Raw genomic sequence first — 21545 nt, 5'->3', positions numbered from 1 at the left:
TTGTATCGTATTGACTGCGTATTTTACACTGAGATCTGGCAACAACGGAATCGAGAACACAGGGGAATAGTTATGTGCCCATGCCTGTAGGGCAGGCTGGTTGGGAGACCAAAGTCGCGGTGGAACGGGAAAAGATTCATTCCTATGTGACAAAAAATCACCACAAGGAGAAAACAAATACTAGTACAAAAGTAGATTCCCAAATTCTCATCCAGCTGAACTGGCTTTCATCTCATTCCCAGGTATCATCGTTGTACTGTACGCCCTCGGCCCCGCGCCCGCATCCCTTGACCCTGCGGACTAACAAAAGCAGTCCAGGTCGATGGTGGAGGTACTCGGTTTGTTATGGGGCCATGGCTGTCGATTAAAACATGGTATGGTAGGTTCGAGAGCTGTTAGTGAATTTGTTAGCTTGGTCTGATGCCCGTTTCCGAGCTTGGTAAGATGGAGTGTGCTAAAAGCATACCTGAAATTCGACGTTTGTCTGCATCTTCACTCCAGTCTCTCCCTCTTCTAGTGTCCAGCTGGGCAAAGGCCATCATGATAGTCGTCCACGACCTGAGGGCCTCCCTCGGGGCAGTAACCCAAGGCTGCATGGCCTGCGCACTTAACAAAATCTTCCAAAACATGGCCGCAGCCTCTATAGTGGAAGCGGTATAAGGTGCACATGGTGATTGATGAGAGCGTGCTGGAAGAAAAGGTAGAGGGTTGTAGTTGGTGGTTACGATGTTGAGAAAAAGACTTGACAGAGAAAGATCAGGATCTGGGAACCTCTGAGAACGGTGGTGATGATGATGATGGTGATGAGATGAGAACGCTTTTCGAGAGTTTGAGGGGAGTTGAGCATTGTCTTTATACTTCTCTTGGGTAAGGACCTGGAGGTGGTGTCCGCTCCTGGGTAGTACTTTGACCAGTTAGTTTATCGTGTGCCAGGGCCCCTGGGGACAAATGATAGTCCCTCGTTGTTACCAGAACGATTTCTTGGTCAGCGGCGGTTGGTGGTTGACTCTCGCCTGAACAAGGGGCGAGGAAAATGGAATCGCATTAGAGTCGGTTGGTTGATGGGTGTGGCCGTATTCAGGGCATCTCCAACAGAAAATGTAACGATACCCGCCATTCACTGGATGTACAGGTGAGTATCGCGGGCTGCGGGAATACTTTCTCCTACCTGAATAGAAACTCAACACTGGTAGAGCCAGGTGTGGGCCGATCCGGGCACAATGTGTAGCAAGGGGTAGTTGAGGATGAAGACCACGCCGAGCCTATCACACCTGCAGAGCGTTCACCTCCCAGTGATGGTTGGAAGAGATGCGGAATTGCAGACCCCACTGCGGTGCCCTACACTTCTCGCCTAGTGGTTAACATCAATTCCCCGAGGACCGGCGAGGTAGTGAGCTGCACGTCCCAGTTGGGAGGCGCAAGGAGAGCCGGCACCAGCCTAACGCACGCCGCGGGAATGCTGCCCACCACGGGAATGCTGCTTTTCATCCCCGTCTGTGGGGATGAGCAGCCGGGCTGCGGCCGAATCGATCTGGCCCTGCTGTGTCATCAGCCCAAGCTGTTGGTGGTGCCAGAGCCAGATTGCCCGTCTCGGGGCGTTGCCAAGAAGACGGAGGAACAGCTCGGGTGATTAACGGTTCCGGAACGAGGCCGTCTCGGTACGTACTTTCTTGGAGACTTCTTCAAGAAGGCCTGCAGCCGTTCGTGGAGGGAGCAGCGGGCCGCCCAACTCGCAGCAAGGCCCCCCTCCCCCCATCCCCTGGGCACAAAATATGACGAACATGATGAACAAGGTGGCGTTGAACAAAAGACTTGGCAGGCGAGGACAAGCCCAGCGAAGATCGCTTCTAGAAGAAGAGACACCAGAAAACAAAGTAGAATTCGGGCAAGTCCCCGTGCTACTTACCAACCTTTCCGTGTGACAATGTGCCTAGATTTGGGAACGCCGCTCCGAGGGACAGATAGCATGGTATGTCATCGAGAGGAATAGTGAAGTACCTCCCCCAGATGCCGTGAAGGTCCATGAGACCAAAAGCTGTTGGGTGAGATGTTGAAGGAGTAAGGTACAGAAACAGCCGGGGCAAATGCGATGGGTACATATTGCCAACAACCTGCACAGCCCAGGGTCTTCATCCAGCGCAACAACCTCCATCCCCATGAGCACTTGAGGGATCATGTCCAAAGCTAGCACAAACTCGGCGTTAGTGGTAGTTTCTGGGCTTAGGACACCCCCACCGGGGATGGCGGAGGGGGTCCCGGTTCGGGTTTGATCTGGTGGGGCATGTGTGAATTGACGACGGCAATGGGGTAACTCGTAACCGCAACGGCAGCAAACAACATGGATTTGAAGAGAAGGAGGGGCTTATTTGGACAAGGACACGGGGTGGGAATGGTGGGCAATTCCCCTATCTCAGTCCCAAAGGAAGAATGAGACGGATCGAGGCCGCCAACTGTGTTGATGCTTCCATGTCTTTATTCGGGCTCCAACCATTAACTAACGTTATGGTGAACCCCCTTAAAGTTGCTTGGGAGGGAGCCGCAAGACTGAACCTAGGGGCAAAAATAAAAACGAACAACACCCGTTGCAATGAGCACCTTCCATGTCAAATGCTTCATGGCCCCCTGTCTCGAACCTCAGATCGACCAATTAGATGGGCAGTTCTCGATTAGGATTGCCGATTTCGTCCTTCGTGCCTGCCTGCTGGACCCCACATTGACGCATGGCACGAAGCTGTCGGCAGGGAGGCACCCGCGCACCATCACTTTTACAGGCTGGCGGTGCTCCTGAACCGTCATTGCAACAAAACGTCAAGATCGCCGTGCGATGCTTGGCCAGGTTCTTCCGAGACCCGCTCTGGGGCGGGCACTTTTCTTCTCTCGAGGCCGTGCCGAATTTTCTTCAAAACAACTCTCTCTCGACACAAGTCACAAATCAACTTAAAAAATTGTCGAGAAATACCTCAAGGCATATCGATCAGTTTGGGATCGCTCGGAGGTCTAGTGTTCTCATAGCCACAATGACTTCCGCCTCAAGCGGCCCGTTCTGTGCCCGCCGTTAAAACGGCTGCTCCAGCCACGGTAGGAGAACAATGGGCCGGCTTTTCTGGCCGCCACAGCCCCTTTTCCATATCAATCTCGAAACCGCAGGCCAGCGACCGGACATTGAACTTGACGCATCAAGTATTGGATTGGCCTCTGTACGAGTACTCATTCTCGCATCCCTTTTAGTATTAAATTTCGCTCCCTCGCGATCCCCTAGCAGCCATTTCACATGTGACCGGTGGAGCGCGACGATCCGGACTTGCCCGAGACCCGTTGCCGCCTTTTTGAACGTCGTCCCTCAAGCCCAACCAACGCCATTAATGGAGACACTGGTTGAATGCGAGAGAAAGTCCTACACAGGTATGTAGTCGTAAGCAGTTGTTTTGCTGTCAAATTTGATCTCTTAAGACAAGGGCCCATGGTGCCAGATTCATGGACGATCACAAGATATTATCCTCACCTTCAAGACTAGGAAATCGAGCTACCCCTGAGCATCTTTGACCTTTCTCTGGAGATTGAGTGCGTTTCCTAGAATTTTTGGGCCCGTCCCTCGTGTTTTGTTCAAGATACCATTGAGTCCCACCTTCAACGACAGTTCGACGGAGAGTATTACACCGAGCTGTTTCCCATTGCAAGGACACGACCAACTCAGTCCACCACCAGGGGCGAATCAGATGATTATAACAGGCGGTACGCCTGACGACAAATGTTGAGCTGGCCATCCCTCCTCCCCCGAAATGTTAGATGTGCTGCGGCCATGGACTGAGATCACGAACGACGGTAGCAGATGCGTCGTCCAGTTATTACCACTTTAAAGCTGGCACCGTCAGCAATCCTAGGCAAATTGCCTTTCCTAAGCGACGGGCTCCCACCCAAGCAACACCGTAGGAGAGGAAATGAGTTCTATGGCGATAAATCCATGGGGGTCGTGTCAACCGCGGTCGTAACTGTCGACTCATTGTAAAAATACATAACTCTCACGCTAAGTCGTGATGACTTGAGACCACCCGACACTGTAGCGTTGCCCGTGAGGATTCTCTTCCTTTTCTGCGGCGGTCAAATCCGCTGTCCCTTTCTCGCCTCACCCATTCCACGCAGCTCAACTACCATACCACGATACCATGGTTCGCCAATATCCGGCTCCTTGAAGCGGGTGTTGAGCGGGCCCTGGGGCCCTTTTCCAAACATCATAATCAACATCTTATAACTTGACAGCCCAGTAATCAGGCGTTACAACCAATGTCCAAGTCTGGTTCCAGGCAGAGATCCCTATCTCGCCAACTGGTTCATTTCGCCGAGAAGCCGCTTTATCTAATTATCCGTCGCCTTTTTTCCCTCGTCATTGGGTCTGACTACATCTGGTTCGGCGAGCTCAGTGTCGTTGAGTTTCTCCAAGATCTCACACTATCAGTCGAGTATTCTCGTTTTCACCGGTGTCGGAATACTATAAATGTTTATCTCAACTATACATAGTACTTCTGTATCCGCTTGGAGTTTATGGCGTCCGTGTTACTAACCATAACCCCCTGGTAGACAAGCGCCGGCCGTTAGTGTTCTGCGAATGGAGTTATTCCCAACATAAAGGGCGTGGAGGCTATTTGCTTTACGTTCTATTCTCGACCGAAGTGAGCTTTGCTTGCTGAAGTGAGAACAAACGATGGGTCAAGGGTTCTGGGGTCATCTCAAGGCACACGTAGACAGCGGCGGATGTACCAGTCTGCTAGCAAGTAGCAATACTCCTTGTAAGTAGCCCAGTGTCCCTTTTCTCGCGTCAACGGTGGAAGAATAAGGTTTTCAGCCCACCCACCCGCGTTGATACGTACCGATGGCGCTGGGGGAGGTCAGAAATGTCATAATGACTAGCCCGCTGATGGCGATGATAGAACCCTCGAGGTTTCGCGAAAACAACGTGGGGCTCTGTCTACATGGTCACATTTCTGGCCACATGTTGGAATTTTCTACGCATCTTGCCAGCAAATAGCCGCTGCTGCATTGCGTGTAGACTTTTCAAGGGTGAACATAGGTGACCAGGGCTTGTGGCATTCATGCTTGACCCAAATGCTTGAGGTGTATAACAAAATGATGACGAGCTGCTTTCGTACAAGTAATTGGTCATTCAAGCCTGCCCCGGGTTGTTATCGTTTTGTAATTATTTGGAAGTTCATCCATTATTTTGTGAGGCTTTTATTCATGAGTGTCCGTTCTCGGAAATCGACGGGCTTTCACGGTCGATGAAACTGGCCGAAGGAAGCCTAAACACAAACAAGATTTAGGGACCGGCAATGAGAGGCATTTTCGCGCCTACGAGCTAGGAGGTTGGCCTGATCCCGAAATTCACTCATGTCCATATTTCCCCTCTGTCGGGCATGTGTGGCACGTATCGAGGCGGACCATCTGATTTCTGGAGATGCCACGGATTCATTGATACGCGAGAGAGAACTGGGAGCGCCATTTTCTAGTCTGTCTTATCTTCGGAAAACTACCACTTAGAGCGTGTACTACGTACACATGTTGGCTACCTCTACGAATACAACAAACCGCAAACAAAGGGATCACCGAGAAAGGCTCGGCATTAAAGCCCTATAAACCCGGCTCTTCGTAAACCTTGGATTATGACGGTACGGGCTGAACAGCTTAGGCCGCCGTTTCGTCAGTTGTCTTCACCTAGAGACTCATCGATGGGACTTTTCTGAGGTTCATTTATTAACCTCATGGCTGCCGTGGGGCGCATTGCATCGGTGTAACAGCGGCTTGAATGCTTCACAGCTTCCAGATAGTTAACCGAGGCGGAAGGCAGGAAATGCGGCAAAAAGCCAGTCGGCTCCGACAGGCTCTCCCGGGCCCCGCAGTCTCCCGACATATCGGTTTACATCCGTGAAGCGATCCCCCGAGATATCTTCGCGGATTTGCGGGGCCACCCCAATCAATCACGACCGAGGCCCGACGTCATGGGGACGGGACGGCCCATGGAAGCCAGGCGTTAAGAGCCGCCCCGAAGGCTCCACACAACGCAACCGGATGAAAAGTTTATTCCATCGTTGTTGTAGTGTAGTTTTTCTCCGCTCCACCATGAACTGAAGCGGAAACATTGTATTTTTAGTTATTTTATTTTCCCACCGTGCCACTCAGCTTTGACGCATCACTTTGCAATCCAGTGTGCACTTGTCGATGGGGTACACTCCGCGCCTGACCGGGCGTAGATACGTACCGACCGCCGGCTTATCCTCACCTTAGGCCAATTAGCTCACCACGTGCGACCGTTGCTCGCCTAGAAATGCTGGGTCCTTCCCATCCCTTTGAACCCAATCACGGAAAGGCGGGGCTGACGGGGACTTTTTTGGATCAACCCACCATGTGAAACATGTCCGTGGTTCTTGGGACAATTTACTGTACAATGTTCTCATGTGAGCTGTACACTGCTGCGGACCGAGCGGAAGAAGGGGGGGGGTATTTGCCCGCCCCCAGAGTGTATAAATCCCCCTTCCCACTCCCACAGTCCTGGCCCTTCCTTGTTTCCTTCTTCTTTCCATCCATCAAACACTTTCTCGCTACCTTCCACACAAACGCACATCTACTCTCTTGCCTTTACCTGGTACTTTTCTGATCATCACAGAAATCACCGGCCAAACGCCCAAAACACCAATATTCCGCCCAAAATGTCGGCCCCTACTACTGAGCAGATCCGCCAGCTGAGCGAGCAGGTCGTGGAGTTCGCCCCCCAGGTGACCCAGCGCCGGCCCTCGACCTTCCTGTCGCTGGCCCCCAAGACATCGGACTCCTACCCGCGGGCGCAGCGTGCCAAGCAGCAACCTCTCACCACCGAGGCCCTCGCCCAGGTCACGCAAACGGAAGCTGCCGCCGTCGCCGTCGAGGAAGACGCGACCAAGCGCCGCACTTCCAGCCTCGGCAGCGATGCCTCCAAGTTCCGCTTCCTCAAGCTCGGACCGGTCCACTGGGGAGAGCACCAGGATGACCACAAGGACGACTTCCATGAGGTCGTGAACGAGGTGGCCGTCGAGTGAACGGCGAGTTCTTTCACTACACAAAAAAAAAAAAGAGAGCAACAACGGGAAAGCAAGATTCCCGTGCCACAGTCTCGGGGCAGCCTGAGATTCCCCATTTCCCCTCGATGTCGGACGGGTTACGGCCACGGATACCCCAGGAAAGCCATCCATCACCCACCCACAAAAAAAACAACTCATCACCATTCCCGACCTCCCTTGTCTCTTTGGTTCGGGGAGTTTCTTATCAGCCGTTTGTACCTCCATGGCGGGGGATCTGGCTTGGGGGGGGGTAAAAGAGAGAGGGGGGGAAAGGGTGGTGGGTTCGCCCTCCCACACGCGGCGAGCCGACCGTTCTTCCTCTCCAAAATGATTTACGTATCATTTTCCGCCCGCGAAGACGCCGCCTGTTCTGGTTGGAGTTGTCGAGGAATGAAATTGGGGTGGGGGTTCTCGAGCTAAACTCCGAACTGGGGTACTAGGATGCTTGGCTTAGCCTATTTCTGTGACACCACAGATCCAACAGTCCAAGAGGGTGGGTGTGGGGTTGGTAGGGGGGTTGGAAAAGGAAAAGGGGGTTTCTTTTTCTCTGGTTGGGGCCACTTGGGAGATAGACGCAGACAGAAGAAGAGAGAAAATAAGAGAAAAGATTGGTAACTCCATTGTCCATGGTTGTGAGATGGTGTGCTTACCCATGGTGATGATGGGAATGTTGTTGGTTTTTTTGGAGTTTCCTCGTAGCTCCATGTTTCCTCACTGGTCCAAAACCCACCGGGATTGGGCGGCTCCGACAGCCCCGACAGCGCCGGCGTCCAACGGACCAATGACTCTCCCATGCCTCATGCATATCGCCGTGAGAAAGTGCGGAGAAGGATGCATGGCAAAAGCTTACGACTGGCAGGCTCGCAGGGTCCCAGGATTACAAGGGGCTAGCTCCGTCGGTTCACGAGCTGGAAAGCAGCTTAAACACCGAAAAAAAGGGAGGGTGTGTGAGCATGGTGAGCGTGTCGCGACTTGATTTCCCATCCACATCATGGACGCCCAAAGTTCTTCCTAAAATCCCTCTTCCCTCCACACCAACCTCCATGCTTCCATTCACTTGACTGGGGAGGGGAGGAGGGGGCAAATCCGCCGTCAAACAGCTGCCTTGTCCCCCCCTCCTCGGGCGTCTCTCGTCCCATCATCACCGAATATGCTGGGCGCGGGATTATTTTCGACCATCACAAAAGAAAGATCGACATCCTTCAGGAGGGACGACAAGCGTTTGAAATCCAAGCCAAGGCGGCCGGGCGCAGCGCCAACCATTGCACAAGATTGCGTTGGGCAGTGATGAGCGAGGGAAGGGAGGGCTGGGCGAAACAGGATAAGAGAGGGCGATGACGTTGGAGATTTGATAGGTTCATGTTTGAACGAGAAGAGAGCGGTCTGGGCTGAGTCTTGGGCAGCAATCTCTTTCTGAAGATTTTTTTCCGAGGCGTTGTGGTTTGCGAGACTCAAGCGGTTGTTGTTGGTCTTTCCAATTACTCTTATCATTGGCTGGGCGGCGGTTTCGAAGTCTTGACCTGAAGCTAGTTTCAGCACCTTGTCTTGCCAAGCAACCTTCTCGTCGGTTGCCCGAGCTGATTGACCGCTGCCGGTGTGATCACGCGGACCTTTCTGAATCCGAGGGAACTCCACTGGAAGAATGATGTCGCCCTCCTTTTCGACAAAATTGCCTGATTTAGCTTGGTTGACAGAGAATGAGTTGGGTTCGCCCACGTCAGCTGTAGCCTGTCAATCACGCCAACGCCGGCGTTGCCGGGAGGAATGAAGGTAACGAACTGTCTGCTTATCTCGAGAATTCCGTGGAAGCCTTCCGGAGATCTCGGATCTTCATGCCCAGATCTGAATCTGTGCCACTTGCCTCGCCTGGCTGGGGAGATCTTGATCATCAGCATCATCCCGCCTTGGCGGAAGGCTCGGCGCTGAGTGTCGGCCAATTGACCCTAAACAAGAGTCCAAGACATTGCTTCGCTCTGACTTGTTTGTTTGTGGATTGCTTGGCAACTTGGCAACCTCCTCCCCAAGCTCCCAAGGACCCTTTTGATGCAGCGAAAACACTTGGCACGAAGCGCGCCAGTTGCAGGAAATTCGCCAAGCTCGGAGTTGCTCATCCGCCAACCTTCTTGATTCTGAACTCGGCCGAATCACCGACACAACTGCTCACAAGTCTCGGGATTTGTACCTCGAAAAACCCATCGCCAGTGGTTGTGTCTCTCTGCCCAGACTGAGCGGAAGCAGTCGCAGACGCCGCACAGCCCGGAACGGCCCCTTCATGAAAGGAACACCAGAACCACGCATGTTCCCATACAGGCACCCCCAGTTGCGCCCTCTCCAAGTTCGGATCCGTCAGCAGCACCAGCAGCGCCCTCAGCGCAGGATTCTCCGCGTAATCCACCGTTTGGAGCCACCGACCCCGCGTTTGGCTTGGCAAACGCTGCTGGCTCCCGCTCGGAACGCCGGCCTCGAGAATATTGACCCTGATCCTCTCGAGGGCCCCATTCAACACCATGTCTTGCAGCTCCGACACAACAAAAGCCGACGATGCGAGCCGTCGGAGGTCGACTACCACGCTTCGGATCCGCCGCCGCGAGACCACCGTGTCGGGATGGCCCAATAGTTTTGCCCGCACATCTGCCATCATCACGTTGGCCGCGGCCGTGTCCTCATCCTCTGAATGGAGAGCTGCTTGCCCCCCGCGAGATGCTCGAAGCTTCTTGGACATTTCCCGTCTCTGCCTCTTCGACCAGCCGTTGGACGCGAAATCGAGGTAGAAAACGTTCCGCCCGTAGTAGAGATCGCCGGCTTCGCGGTAGAGGACGGGTGACGCAAGAAAAAGGTTGACAGGTGGATCGGCACATTCCTCCTCCTCCTCCAGTCTTCCTTCCGCTCTGTCCCCTCCCTCTCTCTCTCCCTCAGTTGTTGACGCGTCGGCGCCGTAACCGCCAAGGTTTGTTGTTTGCGCACGTGTAACATTGGTCGCATTCCTCGTCGTTCCTAATCCGCGATGAAAATCGGCGATGGTACCGGGGCGGAGGGCCACGTTCCTCCCGTCAATGCCACCGCCTACCCAAATGCCCGTGGGGAAGACGCAAACGTGGGAGAGGATATGCTCGCGCAGTTCTCCCGGGAGATCAAAGAAACGTTCGAATTTTGCGGGTGCCATTTTTGCATATTATGGCGTTACCTAGATAACCGGGACGGGCTCGCGGCCGTGACATTTAATTTCGAGGTACAAATATGAATGACTCATTGCAGAGCGAGGCGACAAGAAAAGGTTGGCTCTTGCTTCAGGAAAGTCGGTAGTTATCGGGGCAGGTAACCGAGCACCCAAGCGGGGCGGCATGCTGATTTTCAAAGCGTCCACATTCCCTTCTTTCCGAAACTCGATATTTGAACCATTACCTTCCTTCCCTTGCCTTTTTTCTGTCGTGTCCTCTACCGGAGTTTTATTCTGTCCGTCCTCCCCTTCAGCTTGTTGACTCTCGCTTTCGTCGCATCGAATTTTCAGGGAATTATTCGTGCCACCGTGCTTCTTGGAATCGAAGCGCGCAAGGACTACAAACAGTGTCTCGGGGATGCACGAAAGCGTGGCCATCAATCAAGGTCATAGAACAGTAATACCAATCATCAACAATCTTTAGAGACACCTCCGCCGAACCGCCCCGTAGCGAAACGCAATTCAAAGCCGGATAAACCCTCTAACTTTTGTGTCCCGTTTCATGAATCAAGATGTAAGACGCCTCCCATCATCCCGCGACCCTTGCCGCCCTTGGCCTGTGGTCCAATACCTCCCAGACCGTGGCTTCATAATCCCGCCCAATGCGCCCTGTATCTATCTAGGCACGGCCATACCATTCATCCGTCGTGAAGTCATTTACCGCGAGGACATAGCCTTGGTGACCAGCCTCTTGAGGCCAAGCTCCTTCTTCTTCAGCTCCTCAGCCGTCGAGTCCTCGATCTCGAGCTGGCCCATGGCCTCGCTAAGCGATTGCTCGATCTTGTCCTTCTGGCCGCGCTTGAGCTTGAGCGACAGAGTCGGGTCGGAGATGATCTCCTCAACGCGGGAAATGTACGACTCAAGCTGCTGCTTAGCCTCGAAGCGCTTGCTGAAGGCCTCGTCCTTGCTCTTGAACTTCTCGGCATCTGTACAAAAGGCATTATTAGTAAGCGCCCCGGGAAAATCTGCTTTAGCATACAATGGAATCACATACCGTTAATCATGTTCTCAATTTCGCCGGAGGAAAGCTTGCCGACAGAGTTGGAGATAGTGATGTTGGCGCTGCGACCAGAGGTCTTCTCAGTGGCAGTGACCTTAAGGATACCGTTGACGTCGACCTCAAAGACAACCTCCAGGACAGGCTCACCAGCCTTCATGGGAGGGATCGGAGCAAGGGTGAATTCACCCAAAGAGGTGTTGTCCTCGCAGTTGACACGCTCGCCCTGGTATACGGGGAACTGGACAGTCTGCTGGTTGTCGGCAACCGTGGTGAATGTCCTCTTCTTGATGGTCGGGACAGTTTGGCCGCGGGCAACGACGGGGGCGAAAATGTTGCCTTCCATGGCAACACCCAGGGACAGGGGAACCACATCCAAGAGGAGGAGGTCCGAGGTGTCGGCCGAGGTGGCCTTGCCAGAGAGAATACCAGCCTGAACAGCGGCACCGTAGGCAACGGCTTCGTCGGGGTTGATGCTCTTCTCGAGCTTCTTGCCATCGAAGAACTCGCTCAGGAGCTTCTGGATACGAGGAATACGGGTGGAACCGCCGACAAGGACGATCTCGTCAACAGCGCTCTTCTCAAGACCGGCATCCTTAAGAACCTGAGCAACAGGCTCCAGGGTGCCAGAGAAAGCCTTGGCATTCAGGTCCTCGAAACGGGCACGAGTAATCTGCATGTTGAAGTCCTCGCCGTCAAAGAGAGAGTCGATCTCAATGGTGGTTTGGGCACCGCTCGACAGAGTACGCTTGGCACGCTCGCAAGCAGTCCTCAGGCGACGGAGGGCACGGGCATCACCAGAAAGATCTAAGTGAATGAAGTGTCAGCGAACAACCCTTTTAACAGTCACCAGCATACATCTCTCTAGGGAAGTGTAATGAGGCCGGAAAGCGAAATCGCGGTCCTAATAATAATAAATGTAAAAGACCAGGGACAACGTACCCTTCTTGAACTTCCTCGTGAACTCCTTCTTGCAGTGGTCAAGGAGGTTGGTGTCGAAGTCCTGGCCACCAAGATGGGTATCACCGGCAGTAGCCTTCACGGTAAAGACACCACCCTGGATGTTGAGGAGCGAGACATCGAAAGTACCACCGCCAAGATCGTAGATCAGGACGTTGCGCTCCTTGCTAGACTTGCCGGAGCCAAGACCGTAGGCAATGGCGGCAGCAGTGGGCTCGTTGATAATACGGAGGACGTTAAGACCGGAAATGGCACCGGCGTCCTTGGTGGCCTGGCGTTGGTTGTCGTTGAAGTAGGCCGGGACGGTGATGACGGCTTTCTCAACCTTCTTACCGAGCTTAACCTCGGCAATCTCCTTCATCTATATATTTCCACAACGTGTCAGGAAAAGAACTAGCCGGGTTTGGGGGATAGTGTACTGACCTTGTTGAGGACCATGGCGGAAATCTCCTGTGGGGAGAAGGTGTGGGTGTTGCCGAGGTACTGGACCTCGACCTTGGGGTTACCGTTACCATCATCAACGACCTTGAAGGGCCACGACTCCATGTCCTTCTTGACGGTCGGGTCCTCGAAGCGGCGACCGATCAGACGCCTACAAGGGAACGATTGTCAGTGGGATTCTACACTTAAACCACAACAGGAGGCGCCATACTTGACGTCAAAGACGGTGTTCACCGGGTTCATGGCGGCCTGGTTCTTGGCGGCCTCACCAATCAGGCGCTCGTCCTCAGTGAAGGAGACGAACGAGGGCGTGGTGAAGCTACCCTGCTCGTTGGCGATGATCTCGACATTGGTGCCTTCGTAGGTGGCAACGCAAGAGTAGGTCGTGCCTGTGCATCGTGGTCTTCAGTTAGCGGGGGCGCCCAATTTTTACCCAGCGTGGCGTCAAAGCCGTAGGAGAATCATAGCAGGTGGAGGATTACCGAGATCGATGCCAATGGCACCATCGTAGACTTCGTCCGCCATTTTTGAAGATTGGTGTTTTTTTAACGAGGCTATGAAGTTTGACTGAATCTGGCGCGCGAAGAGGGAAAGACCGATTCGGCGTGGGGCAGACTGGACGACCTTTAAATTTTGAAATTTTCAACTGCGTTGAACTTTTTTCTTCTCCGCCTGGCCCGCCTCCTACCCCACCAATCCCCTCCCTTTCGTTCGGCCCATGTAACCGTAATCGCCTTATCAACCCCCCTCTCGTGATAAATCACGTGATCCCAGGGCGGGATGTATCCCTGGCGTCTTCCAAAATCATTAGGGTGGGGCAAATCGTTGGGCGGGACGCTCTTGTCGACGTGCGACTGATGGTTTTCTTCTCAACTTTTTGATTGTGTTTAATTCGTGACCTTCCCTCAGCTCTCTCATCCACTCACACGGCCTACCTGACGACATTGCCTGGAGCAACAGTCGCTCTTTCCGTTCGCGACAGATTGGGACGCAATTGCCAAGTGCTCCGAGTCGGCCTTTCCCTAGCCTTGCGCCCCTCCGCCACCCACATCCTCAGGTCGCATTTTCCACGGAAACCAACACAGCCTCGAGCTTCGAACCTACGCAAGTAGGTCACTTCTACCACTCTCGCCCACGCCTCTGCCCGGCCATTATCAATCCAAACGGGTCACTCTTCGAGCGGACAATTTTTTCCTTTCCTTGAATCACCCCAAGTTCACCAACATGGCCGAGCAAGTCGATCTTACGACCATCCCCATTTCGCCCGATGGCGGGAACAAGCCTGATGGCGCTGCCGCCGATACTACCGGAGACGGCAAGCCGGTGACCGTCTTCCACGATAAGGACAACTTCAATGTCAAGCACCCGCTCTCAAATCGGTGGACTCTCTGGTTTACCAAGCCCGCAAGCGGAAAGGTTCGGTCCAACACATAGCCCCACCACCTTCGTGCTATTCTAATGCTTCTCTAAACAGGGCGACAACTGGAACGAGTTATTGAAGGAAGTCATTACGTTCGAGTCTGTGGAGGAATTCTGGGGCATTTACGTAAGAGGCAACGTGCTGTCTAAGTTCAACCGGTCGCCCTAACACTTAATATAGAACAACATCACCCCCGTGTCAGACCTCGCCCTTAAATCGGATTACCACCTCTTCAAGGAGGGCGTACGGCCAGAATGGGAGGACCCACAAAACAAGCACGGCGGCAAATGGTCGTTCCAGTTCAAGGAGAAGCGGGCGGTCAACATTGACGAACTTTGGTTGCATACTATGCTTGGTGCGATTGGTGAGACTTTGGAGGAGGAGGAGGACGGTGAGGTGATGGGAGTTGTGGTGAACGTCCGCAAGGCGTTCTTCCGTATCGGTGTCTGGACTCGCACCACAGGCCGTCACGTCCCAGGCCGTGGCGATGGCGATATTGCCGGTGGCAAAGGCCGCTCGCCTGAGAAGGGCAAGGAAATTCTGATGTCTCTTGGGCGTCGGTTTAAGGCTGTTCTCAATTTGCCACCGAACGAGATGCTCGAGTTCTCGGGTCACACGGACAGCGCTCACAGCGGCAGTACACGCGCAAAGGCAAAGATGGTGGTCTAAACTTCGAGTCGGTCCATGCAACCCCCGAAAGCCGCTCCGACTCGGCCTACACGATTGGGGGGTCTTTAAGGACCATGGCGATACGCTTGGTGCATACCATATTTTGGCCCAAGAGCCGTCTCGGGTGGCCTCCGACTTTCAAGGGCATTGGGAAATAAGAAACAATCAACCAACCGGAGGGAAGCCTCCGTCGAAAATTCGGCGTTGATTTTCGTGTTGGGCGGGGGGTCGGGAGCTTTCGGTTTGGGCGAACATGGTTTTCCTTGGCTGCGTATGGTTAACGGTTGTTTGTTTATTTGCTTCTCGAAGATGGCTTTTAGCTGCGATGAGCCTAGCATATCCGCATCCGTTTAATGAGAAATGTGAACCCGACAATAGCAACTTGTATTTTGTGGAGTCGATGATGCCCGGCCACTGCTGCTCCGGTCCGCTTCTATTAAGAGTCTACGCACCAGTTATTGGTGATACACTTTATGACTACTGAAGTGATGATCTAACGAATTCTATCCCCTCTATCCATTCACTGCGGGGACCCAGAACATGTCCTACTTATCCCAAACCCGTTCCAAATTCTCCTTACAGCTCATCCCCGCTGAAGTCGTCGATAAATATTTCCTTGACCAGTGTTTTCTTGTTGATCTTGCCCATTGCGTTCCTCGGGATGTGATCCACCACTCTTAGTACCTGAGGGATCTTGTAGCCCGCCAGCCTCCCCTTCAGGGCGCGGCGCATCTCTAGTGGCGACCACTTCCCGTCAGGCAAGCGTTCTTTGTCGAGGATCACTACCGCCCCGACCTTTTGGCCCCATTTCCCGCTGGGTACAGCCAGCACGGCCACCTCAGCAACCTGCGGTAAGGAGAGCATTTCCCGCTCTACCTCCAATGCTGAAACCTTTTCGCCCCCGCTCTTGATGATGTCGGCGCTACGGCGCCCTAGAATGAAGTACAGGTCCCCTCTCGCCCAGTCCTTCTGGCTCGGCAGGACGCTCCGCCCCGCGCCGTCCACGGCTCGGCGCACTGCTACGTCGCCCGTCTTGAACCACTGGCCCCGGCCGTCCTTGGACTCCACAAACTCTTTAACTGTCGCCTCCGGATTGCGCCAGTACTCAGTAAAGATGGTAGGCCCGCGCAGCTGGATCTCGCCAACGCGCTCGCGACCGTCAGCGTCGCGTTCCTGGCCGGGCTCGATCAATTGGTGTGTGTCGACATCGACTAGACGCGCCTCCACGCCGGGAAGTGGCCAGCCGACGGAACCGTCTACACGGTCGACCACATCGAGCCCGCAGCTGAGCGCCATCCCGACTTCCGTCATGCCAAAACGCTCAAGTAGTACGTTCCCGCCGCTCAGCTCGGACCAGGCGCGCTTGATCGGGGTTGGAAGGGCGGCGGAACCGGAGATGGCGAGGCGTAAGTTAGCGGGCGAGATGGCGGTGCGCGTGGCGCTTTGCATGTCTGGGGGTAGGGCTTTGTGGGTAGTGAGGAGCCGGGCGTAGATGGTTGGGACAGCGGTGAGGAAGGTAATTTTGCGGTGTTGATGCTGGGTCAAGTCCGCGTTGGGGGTCTGGTCCGGTGTGAGGAAGGGAGCGGCCAAGCGGCGCCATACTGCATCGGCGTTGAAGGGGAAGAGGAACTCGATAGTGCTGCCGGAAAAGAGCGGGGTGAAGATGGCATTGATGGTGCCGTGGATGTGGTGCAACGGCAGAACGTGGAGGAGGTGATCAGAGGGTGAGTATTCCCACGCCTGTAGTAAAGATTTGGCTTGTGCTGTCATGACGGACTGGGGGAGGAGGACGCCTTTCTGAAATTCGCAAGTCAGTTTATCGTAGCCGTATTCCGGGCAAAAGGGCCGGAACGTACCGGTCGATTCGTGGTCCCAGATGTATAGAGCATCATGCCTGCGGAACCCGGGTCGGACTTATCCAATGTGACGTTTTCGTGGGCACCCTGCCCTTCGAACTTGTTCATACGTAGGTACGCGGGCTGAACGTCCAATTCGGTCCTCAAGACTTCCTCCGCTTTCGAGGCGAACTTTGCGGATGATAAAAGCACAATTGCTTCGCTATGGTTCAAGATATATTGTACCTCCGGCGCTGGGAAAGCTGGGGAAAGCGGTACCGCTATGGACTTGGCCGCGAGGATAGCCAGAAACGTGACTTGTAAGTGGTATATCGTCAGTCCACGCCGATGTATAGGTTTCCCATAAGCTCCGACACAGTGAGCGTTGTGAGAAGGCAAGAATCAAGCTTACCCACATAGTCGTAGCTGTTTTCGACCAGGAACGCGATACGCTCGCCGTCGAGGTCATCCCTCCCAGCGGTCTCATATAGACGGTTTCGAACCTTGCACACGTCGCCTAACAACTCCCCATATCGAAACTGGCGTCCGCTATTCGAATGAATCACGGCGATCGAATTCGGGTCATGGCGCGAAATCGCCTCGAAGACGGGTAACCTCGGTAGTGCAGACGCCATCGTTCTCGCTCGAGCAGATTGGGTCGTCGAACCACACCACAGAGGACGGAGACGAGGTAGAAGCAGCGCAACGGGATGTAGCTGGCGGGCAAAGCTCCTACCAAAGGGAAGGGCAGAGGACATGAGGATTTTGAGAGGGGTGGGAGAGGAGCCGAAACGGCGGGCCAGAGCAGGGGGGTCGTCGATCGGCCTTTAAAGGTGTGACCCGTGGTGGCCGGAGAATGGGGCGGGAGTGTGGGAAAACGGAGTCGGCCGGTCACACTTGCAAATGGAATACGACAGGGGTCCAAACAATCCACAACACGGTCTTCTTGTTGCTGGTTCGGAGCGCATTCTATTTTTTCCCCCGGGAACGAGGAACGGCGGCCGGCAAATCGGGTTTTCGAAGCACCTAAGAGCCCGAGTTGCGGGAACAGGGAATGGTATCCGCGGGGTCGAGATGAGTTGGCGAGTTGAGACGTCGATATCAGCACTGGTGTATGGATTGAAACTTAAAACAGAGATCGTTGATCCCTTTTCTTTCTTCGAATCGTTGTGCCTATGGGCGACGGTTAATTATCACTTTCGTGTGCAAAGTACTGTTCCATGTGACGTTGGTCAAAACGTTCAGGGCCGAAGTCCAGTGTCGTCCCAGGTGGGATTTGAGGGGCAATGTGGCGTCGCTACACCTGTTCCCACTGTGCAGCCCCGAAAGACGGGAATCGGGCCGCTGGGGGCTCATCTCGTTTGGCTGTCGATACCCCACGCTTTCTGCCGGCGATTGAATTCTTGCGCAGCAGGAGCTGGTAACATGCAAGGCGAGCTTCCATTCCTTTTACCTGTTAACTGTGGCCCACACCTCTCACCATTCCGCCGTCTCTGCCGAACCAGTTGCCGTGGGCTGTTTATAGGTACAGGTGACGGAACATTCAACCTGACCTGCAGGTTCGAAGTTCGGGGTTCCGGCGCCGGGCAGTTCATTCTTCTATGTTGCGCCAAGCCGCCCTGGGCTTTGCCAGAGCCGCCCGCCCATATTCCGCCATGGCGTCACTCACTCCGGTTGAGGATGTGATCCGGGAGAAGGTATGTAATCGGAAATCCGACATACGACGGAAGTACATCCGTCTTCATGTGATGCGGGTGCTGATCATTTCTCTCTTGCTGCTCCTCAGATCACTGCCGCTCTACAGCCCACGACGCTCGAAATCCACAACGATTCGCATCTCCATGCCCACCACCAGGCGATGCAGGGTGTTACGTCGAAGGAAACACACTTTAGGGTCATCATTGCATCCGAAGCTTTCCAATCCAAGATGCAGCCGGCAAGACACCGCCTTGTCTATTCCCTCTTGAAGGACGAACTGGCCCAGGAAGGGGGAATCCACGCGCTGCAACTCCGGACCATGACCCCAGAAGAGGACGCAAAGCGGCGAGCTCGTGAGGCCGAAGTAGAGTAAAAAAAAGAGAATATTGCCTTTCTAGGCACTACAAGGGCTTAGATTGGTGATACCCTCAGCGCTGAACTGGAAATCATGCAAGAGCAGGTTGGCACCCTTGTGTAGCAATAATTACCGTACAGCAGCCGCCATTCACTAGTATCCCATCCATCTTCGATTTCATATGCTAACGCGCCCTCCTCCTGTGATCCGTACTTACGCGCGTTACGAGGGTTACAAGATGTTAGGAGCCACATGCGTCACCCGGAAAAGCTTTGTCCCTCTGCTGCTGACGGACTTGGCCCTCCAGGAGGAGTGGAAGACTTGATCTTTTGGAGGAACTTTCCGAAGCGTCGAACTTTCGCAAGCTCTGGATCCTGTGAAAGTCGCATTTTTTTGGCCCCGGAACCCGATCCGCCGGTTGACCACCCGCCTGGGGCCTGATGAGCAGCTCTGCGTTTGAGTCTCGCCTCCGGAATGCTATCGGCATTGCTGAGTTGGGAGAAAACCACATTAGACATGGCGCTTCCTGGGGGTAGTGTGTGTTTTGGCAGGTTTCGGGTCGACGGCTGCTCTATGTCGGGTAGTGATGAATCAACCTGGGTCCGGAGATACACGGGCTTGATTGTAGATGTGTCCGCTGTCGTCGATACCGTGCCATTTTTCAGTCGTGGTTGTCGGGCTGGCGTGGACATAAGAGGTTTTGTGCTATTTTCCAAAACTGTAGCCTCCCCGCTTCGCAGGTTAGGGATGGTTCCTGGCCCTATATAGTGGCTCGTCGTGTGTGTAGGTATCTTGTCCCCCGTTGAATCAAACGCCTGGTTTGCGAGTGAAATCATGCCCTCGAGGTGCTGGATACGTGTTTCTAAGTGTGTCAAGTCCGGTTCCCCAGGCGAGGATTCCAGGGGTCGTTTGTCTGTCTCAGCCCGGCTCGGCAGATGCGGGATTGATCGGCGGGGTATAGGCTTTTTCAGAGTTTGCAGAATGGCTCGGGACTCTTCCGGGTACTTGCTTGCCACGTCGTTGATGTTGTCACGAGTCAATATGCCCTTCAAATAGCTGGGCCTCGACACGTTTTCGTTGTAGAATTGGATTGCTGGGAGCGGAGTTCGGCTGTCGTCAAATGTTCTCACATACTCTAGGAAATCAGTGGAGAAAACGCGGACGAAGTCGTCGTAAAGAAATTCGGGGAGAGCTTTCCCCTCGCAGAGCTTCGCAACGCACATGGCGCCACGGAGAAAAACATTAAGACTCCCATTATAATCCGGGTACGCAACTTTGAAAGCGGTGTACGGGACTTGGGACGACGGACCGTTGGGTGGTAGCTTTTCCGTAGTTTTGCTCCACCTCTGGCTGGCAGCGGCCGAGGGCGTTCTCCTGGCGGTTTCGGGTGGGGTTTTCCGTAACGGAGCGCATTGAGCGCCCATAGACAACACAGTGGATGATGTCTCTGCAGGATGGTGTAGGGGAACCCGTGGGGTTGGCATTGGTGAGTCAAGGGCTGAACTGAGTGGCCGGGGCAGAATCGAGCCTGTATCACCAGGGGATTGTTCCGTTAAGTGTTCTCTCGTGGGGCTTGCAGAGCGGGTGGCGGGGGGTTTCGTAAGGCGGGACCGGTTCGCGAGGAGCCGTCTAAGAGGACTAGTTTGTCCCGTAGGCACTGAGAAATTGATCTGCGCAGAAGGTGGCGTTGGCTCGAGCAAAGCAACGACAGGCTGTCGATTGACCGGCGCCGCGACCTCGGGTACAGCTTGGGGAATTTCGATCTCTAACCCAGGCTCAGACGTGGCACAGCTGCTGGGAAAGGCGTTGGGAGTAGACAAGGACGGCGGGGTAAAATGTCTGGCGGCGCGGTCGCCATAGAACTTAGATGGCCTAGTTTTCGAAATATCTGCAGCTCTGGGGGGATGCTCCTCTTGTTTGTGTGGTTTGGCGAAATGCGACGGCGGAGAGGGCGGCCACGAACCAAGACTGTCTTCCCCCACATCATCCTCGTTTCCTTTGGTCGTGCCCAGTGTGCGTCCTAAATCGGCTTGGCGGTTCTCGTCAGGGAAATCGGGTTCCTTCTCTGATGCGATGGGCGACGGAGGATCTGAAGGGAACGCTCCCTGGGTTGTTGTTTTGCTGGACTGGGTTGTTCTCTCGTATCGCTCCTTGGCAGAGTTCAACACGCTTGGTGGAACACGGAAACCGCTGTCGTCAACCCAAGAGTCTGAGCGATTCAACAACGCCTGTTGCTTAGCGGATATTCGGACGTAGCGGCGGGGGATGGCTGTCGCTCGAGCGTGGTGACTGGGCGACCATGACGGCCGGTATGAAGCAACAGTGGGATTGTTTTGGTTCGCCATGGGTAGTGTCTTGCGAGCAGATTCGACTGGCCCCGAAATGCCCGAGGCTATCCGTACTTTGCTAGGTATAGTGATTGCTCACGGCGGGCTCAAGGCGGAGGGGACGTCGTCGAGTAAGTTAAGGGTTTGCATAACCTGGATGAAAGGGGCATGGTCCTGCTCTGTTAACACAAGGGTGATCGATACCTCTGATGTTGAAAAACAACTTATCAGTATGCAGGCGTCGTTCCTCAAATCAGGAGGACGCGGTGGGCCCGTTGCTGTTTGTGGAAGGATCCGAAGGAACACGACCGCGTGCAACGACGCCAACTCACGTGATTGCCCCACTAAGCAACCTCTGGGGAAGAGTGGGGCTGCACCCGTGACACTGTGACAGTATTCTGCGCTACAAAAGATGCATGACACAGGTTATAGCTTTTTTGTAGGAATGCCTGCCCGGTGACGACACCCTTTTGAGACACCAGTCATCCAGGCATTCATTCACGACCAAGGTCCTCGCCCCGCCCAAGTTTGCAGAACTACC

The 21545-nt window shown here is 54.2% G+C and overlaps 6 protein-coding genes across 6 annotated transcripts; 3 read left to right on the top strand and 3 right to left on the bottom strand.

Annotated features, from left to right (window-relative positions):
- Window positions 1-6698: 6698 nt before the first annotated feature.
- On the top strand, window positions 6699-7064 carry C8A04DRAFT_24334 (uncharacterized protein; the record flags this gene model as incomplete). Its single annotated transcript, XM_062779095.1, has 1 exon — window positions 6699-7064. The coding sequence occupies one exon, from the start codon at window positions 6699-6701 to the stop codon at window positions 7062-7064; it is 366 nt and encodes a 121-aa protein (XP_062641152.1).
- A 2128-nt stretch (window positions 7065-9192) lies between these two features.
- Window positions 9193-10248, bottom strand: C8A04DRAFT_24333 (uncharacterized protein; the record flags this gene model as incomplete). The annotated part of the gene is made up of 1 exon (XM_062779094.1): window positions 9193-10248. One exon carries the CDS (start codon window positions 10246-10248, stop codon window positions 9193-9195), a length of 1056 nt encoding a protein of 351 aa, XP_062641151.1.
- Window positions 10249-10959: 711 nt separating this feature from the next.
- C8A04DRAFT_8827 (heat shock protein 70 family) lies at window positions 10960-13225 on the bottom strand (the record flags this gene model as incomplete). Its single annotated transcript, XM_062785255.1, has 6 exons — window positions 10960-11228; window positions 11297-12106; window positions 12242-12620; window positions 12683-12851; window positions 12912-13089; window positions 13183-13225. The coding sequence occupies 6 exons, from the start codon at window positions 13223-13225 to the stop codon at window positions 10960-10962; spliced, it is 1848 nt and encodes a 615-aa protein (XP_062641150.1).
- Window positions 13226-13924: 699 nt separating this feature from the next.
- C8A04DRAFT_24331 (translation initiation factor eIF 4e-like domain-containing protein) lies at window positions 13925-14789 on the top strand (the record flags this gene model as incomplete). Its single annotated transcript, XM_062779093.1, has 3 exons — window positions 13925-14116; window positions 14175-14246; window positions 14301-14789. The coding sequence occupies 3 exons, from the start codon at window positions 13925-13927 to the stop codon at window positions 14787-14789; spliced, it is 753 nt and encodes a 250-aa protein (XP_062641149.1).
- A 576-nt stretch (window positions 14790-15365) lies between these two features.
- On the bottom strand, window positions 15366-17259 carry C8A04DRAFT_33890 (uncharacterized protein; the record flags this gene model as incomplete). Its single annotated transcript, XM_062782643.1, has 3 exons — window positions 15366-16586; window positions 16646-16941; window positions 17037-17259. 3 exons carry the CDS (start codon window positions 17257-17259, stop codon window positions 15366-15368), a joined length of 1740 nt encoding a protein of 579 aa, XP_062641148.1.
- A 1020-nt stretch (window positions 17260-18279) lies between these two features.
- C8A04DRAFT_24329 (bola-like protein-domain-containing protein) lies at window positions 18280-18695 on the top strand (the record flags this gene model as incomplete). Its single annotated transcript, XM_062779092.1, has 2 exons — window positions 18280-18321; window positions 18411-18695. 2 exons carry the CDS (start codon window positions 18280-18282, stop codon window positions 18693-18695), a joined length of 327 nt encoding a protein of 108 aa, XP_062641147.1.
- Between the last annotated feature and the right edge of the window lie 2850 nt (window positions 18696-21545).

This window comes from Dichotomopilus funicola, assembly GCF_033296635.1.
Source record: "Dichotomopilus funicola strain CBS 141.50 unplaced genomic scaffold C8A04scaffold_2, whole genome shotgun sequence".
Taxonomy (NCBI): Eukaryota; Fungi; Ascomycota; class Sordariomycetes; order Sordariales; family Chaetomiaceae; genus Dichotomopilus; species Dichotomopilus funicola.
The sequence above is the reverse complement of the archived record's forward strand: the minus strand, read 5'-3'. Positions and strand labels throughout refer to the sequence as shown.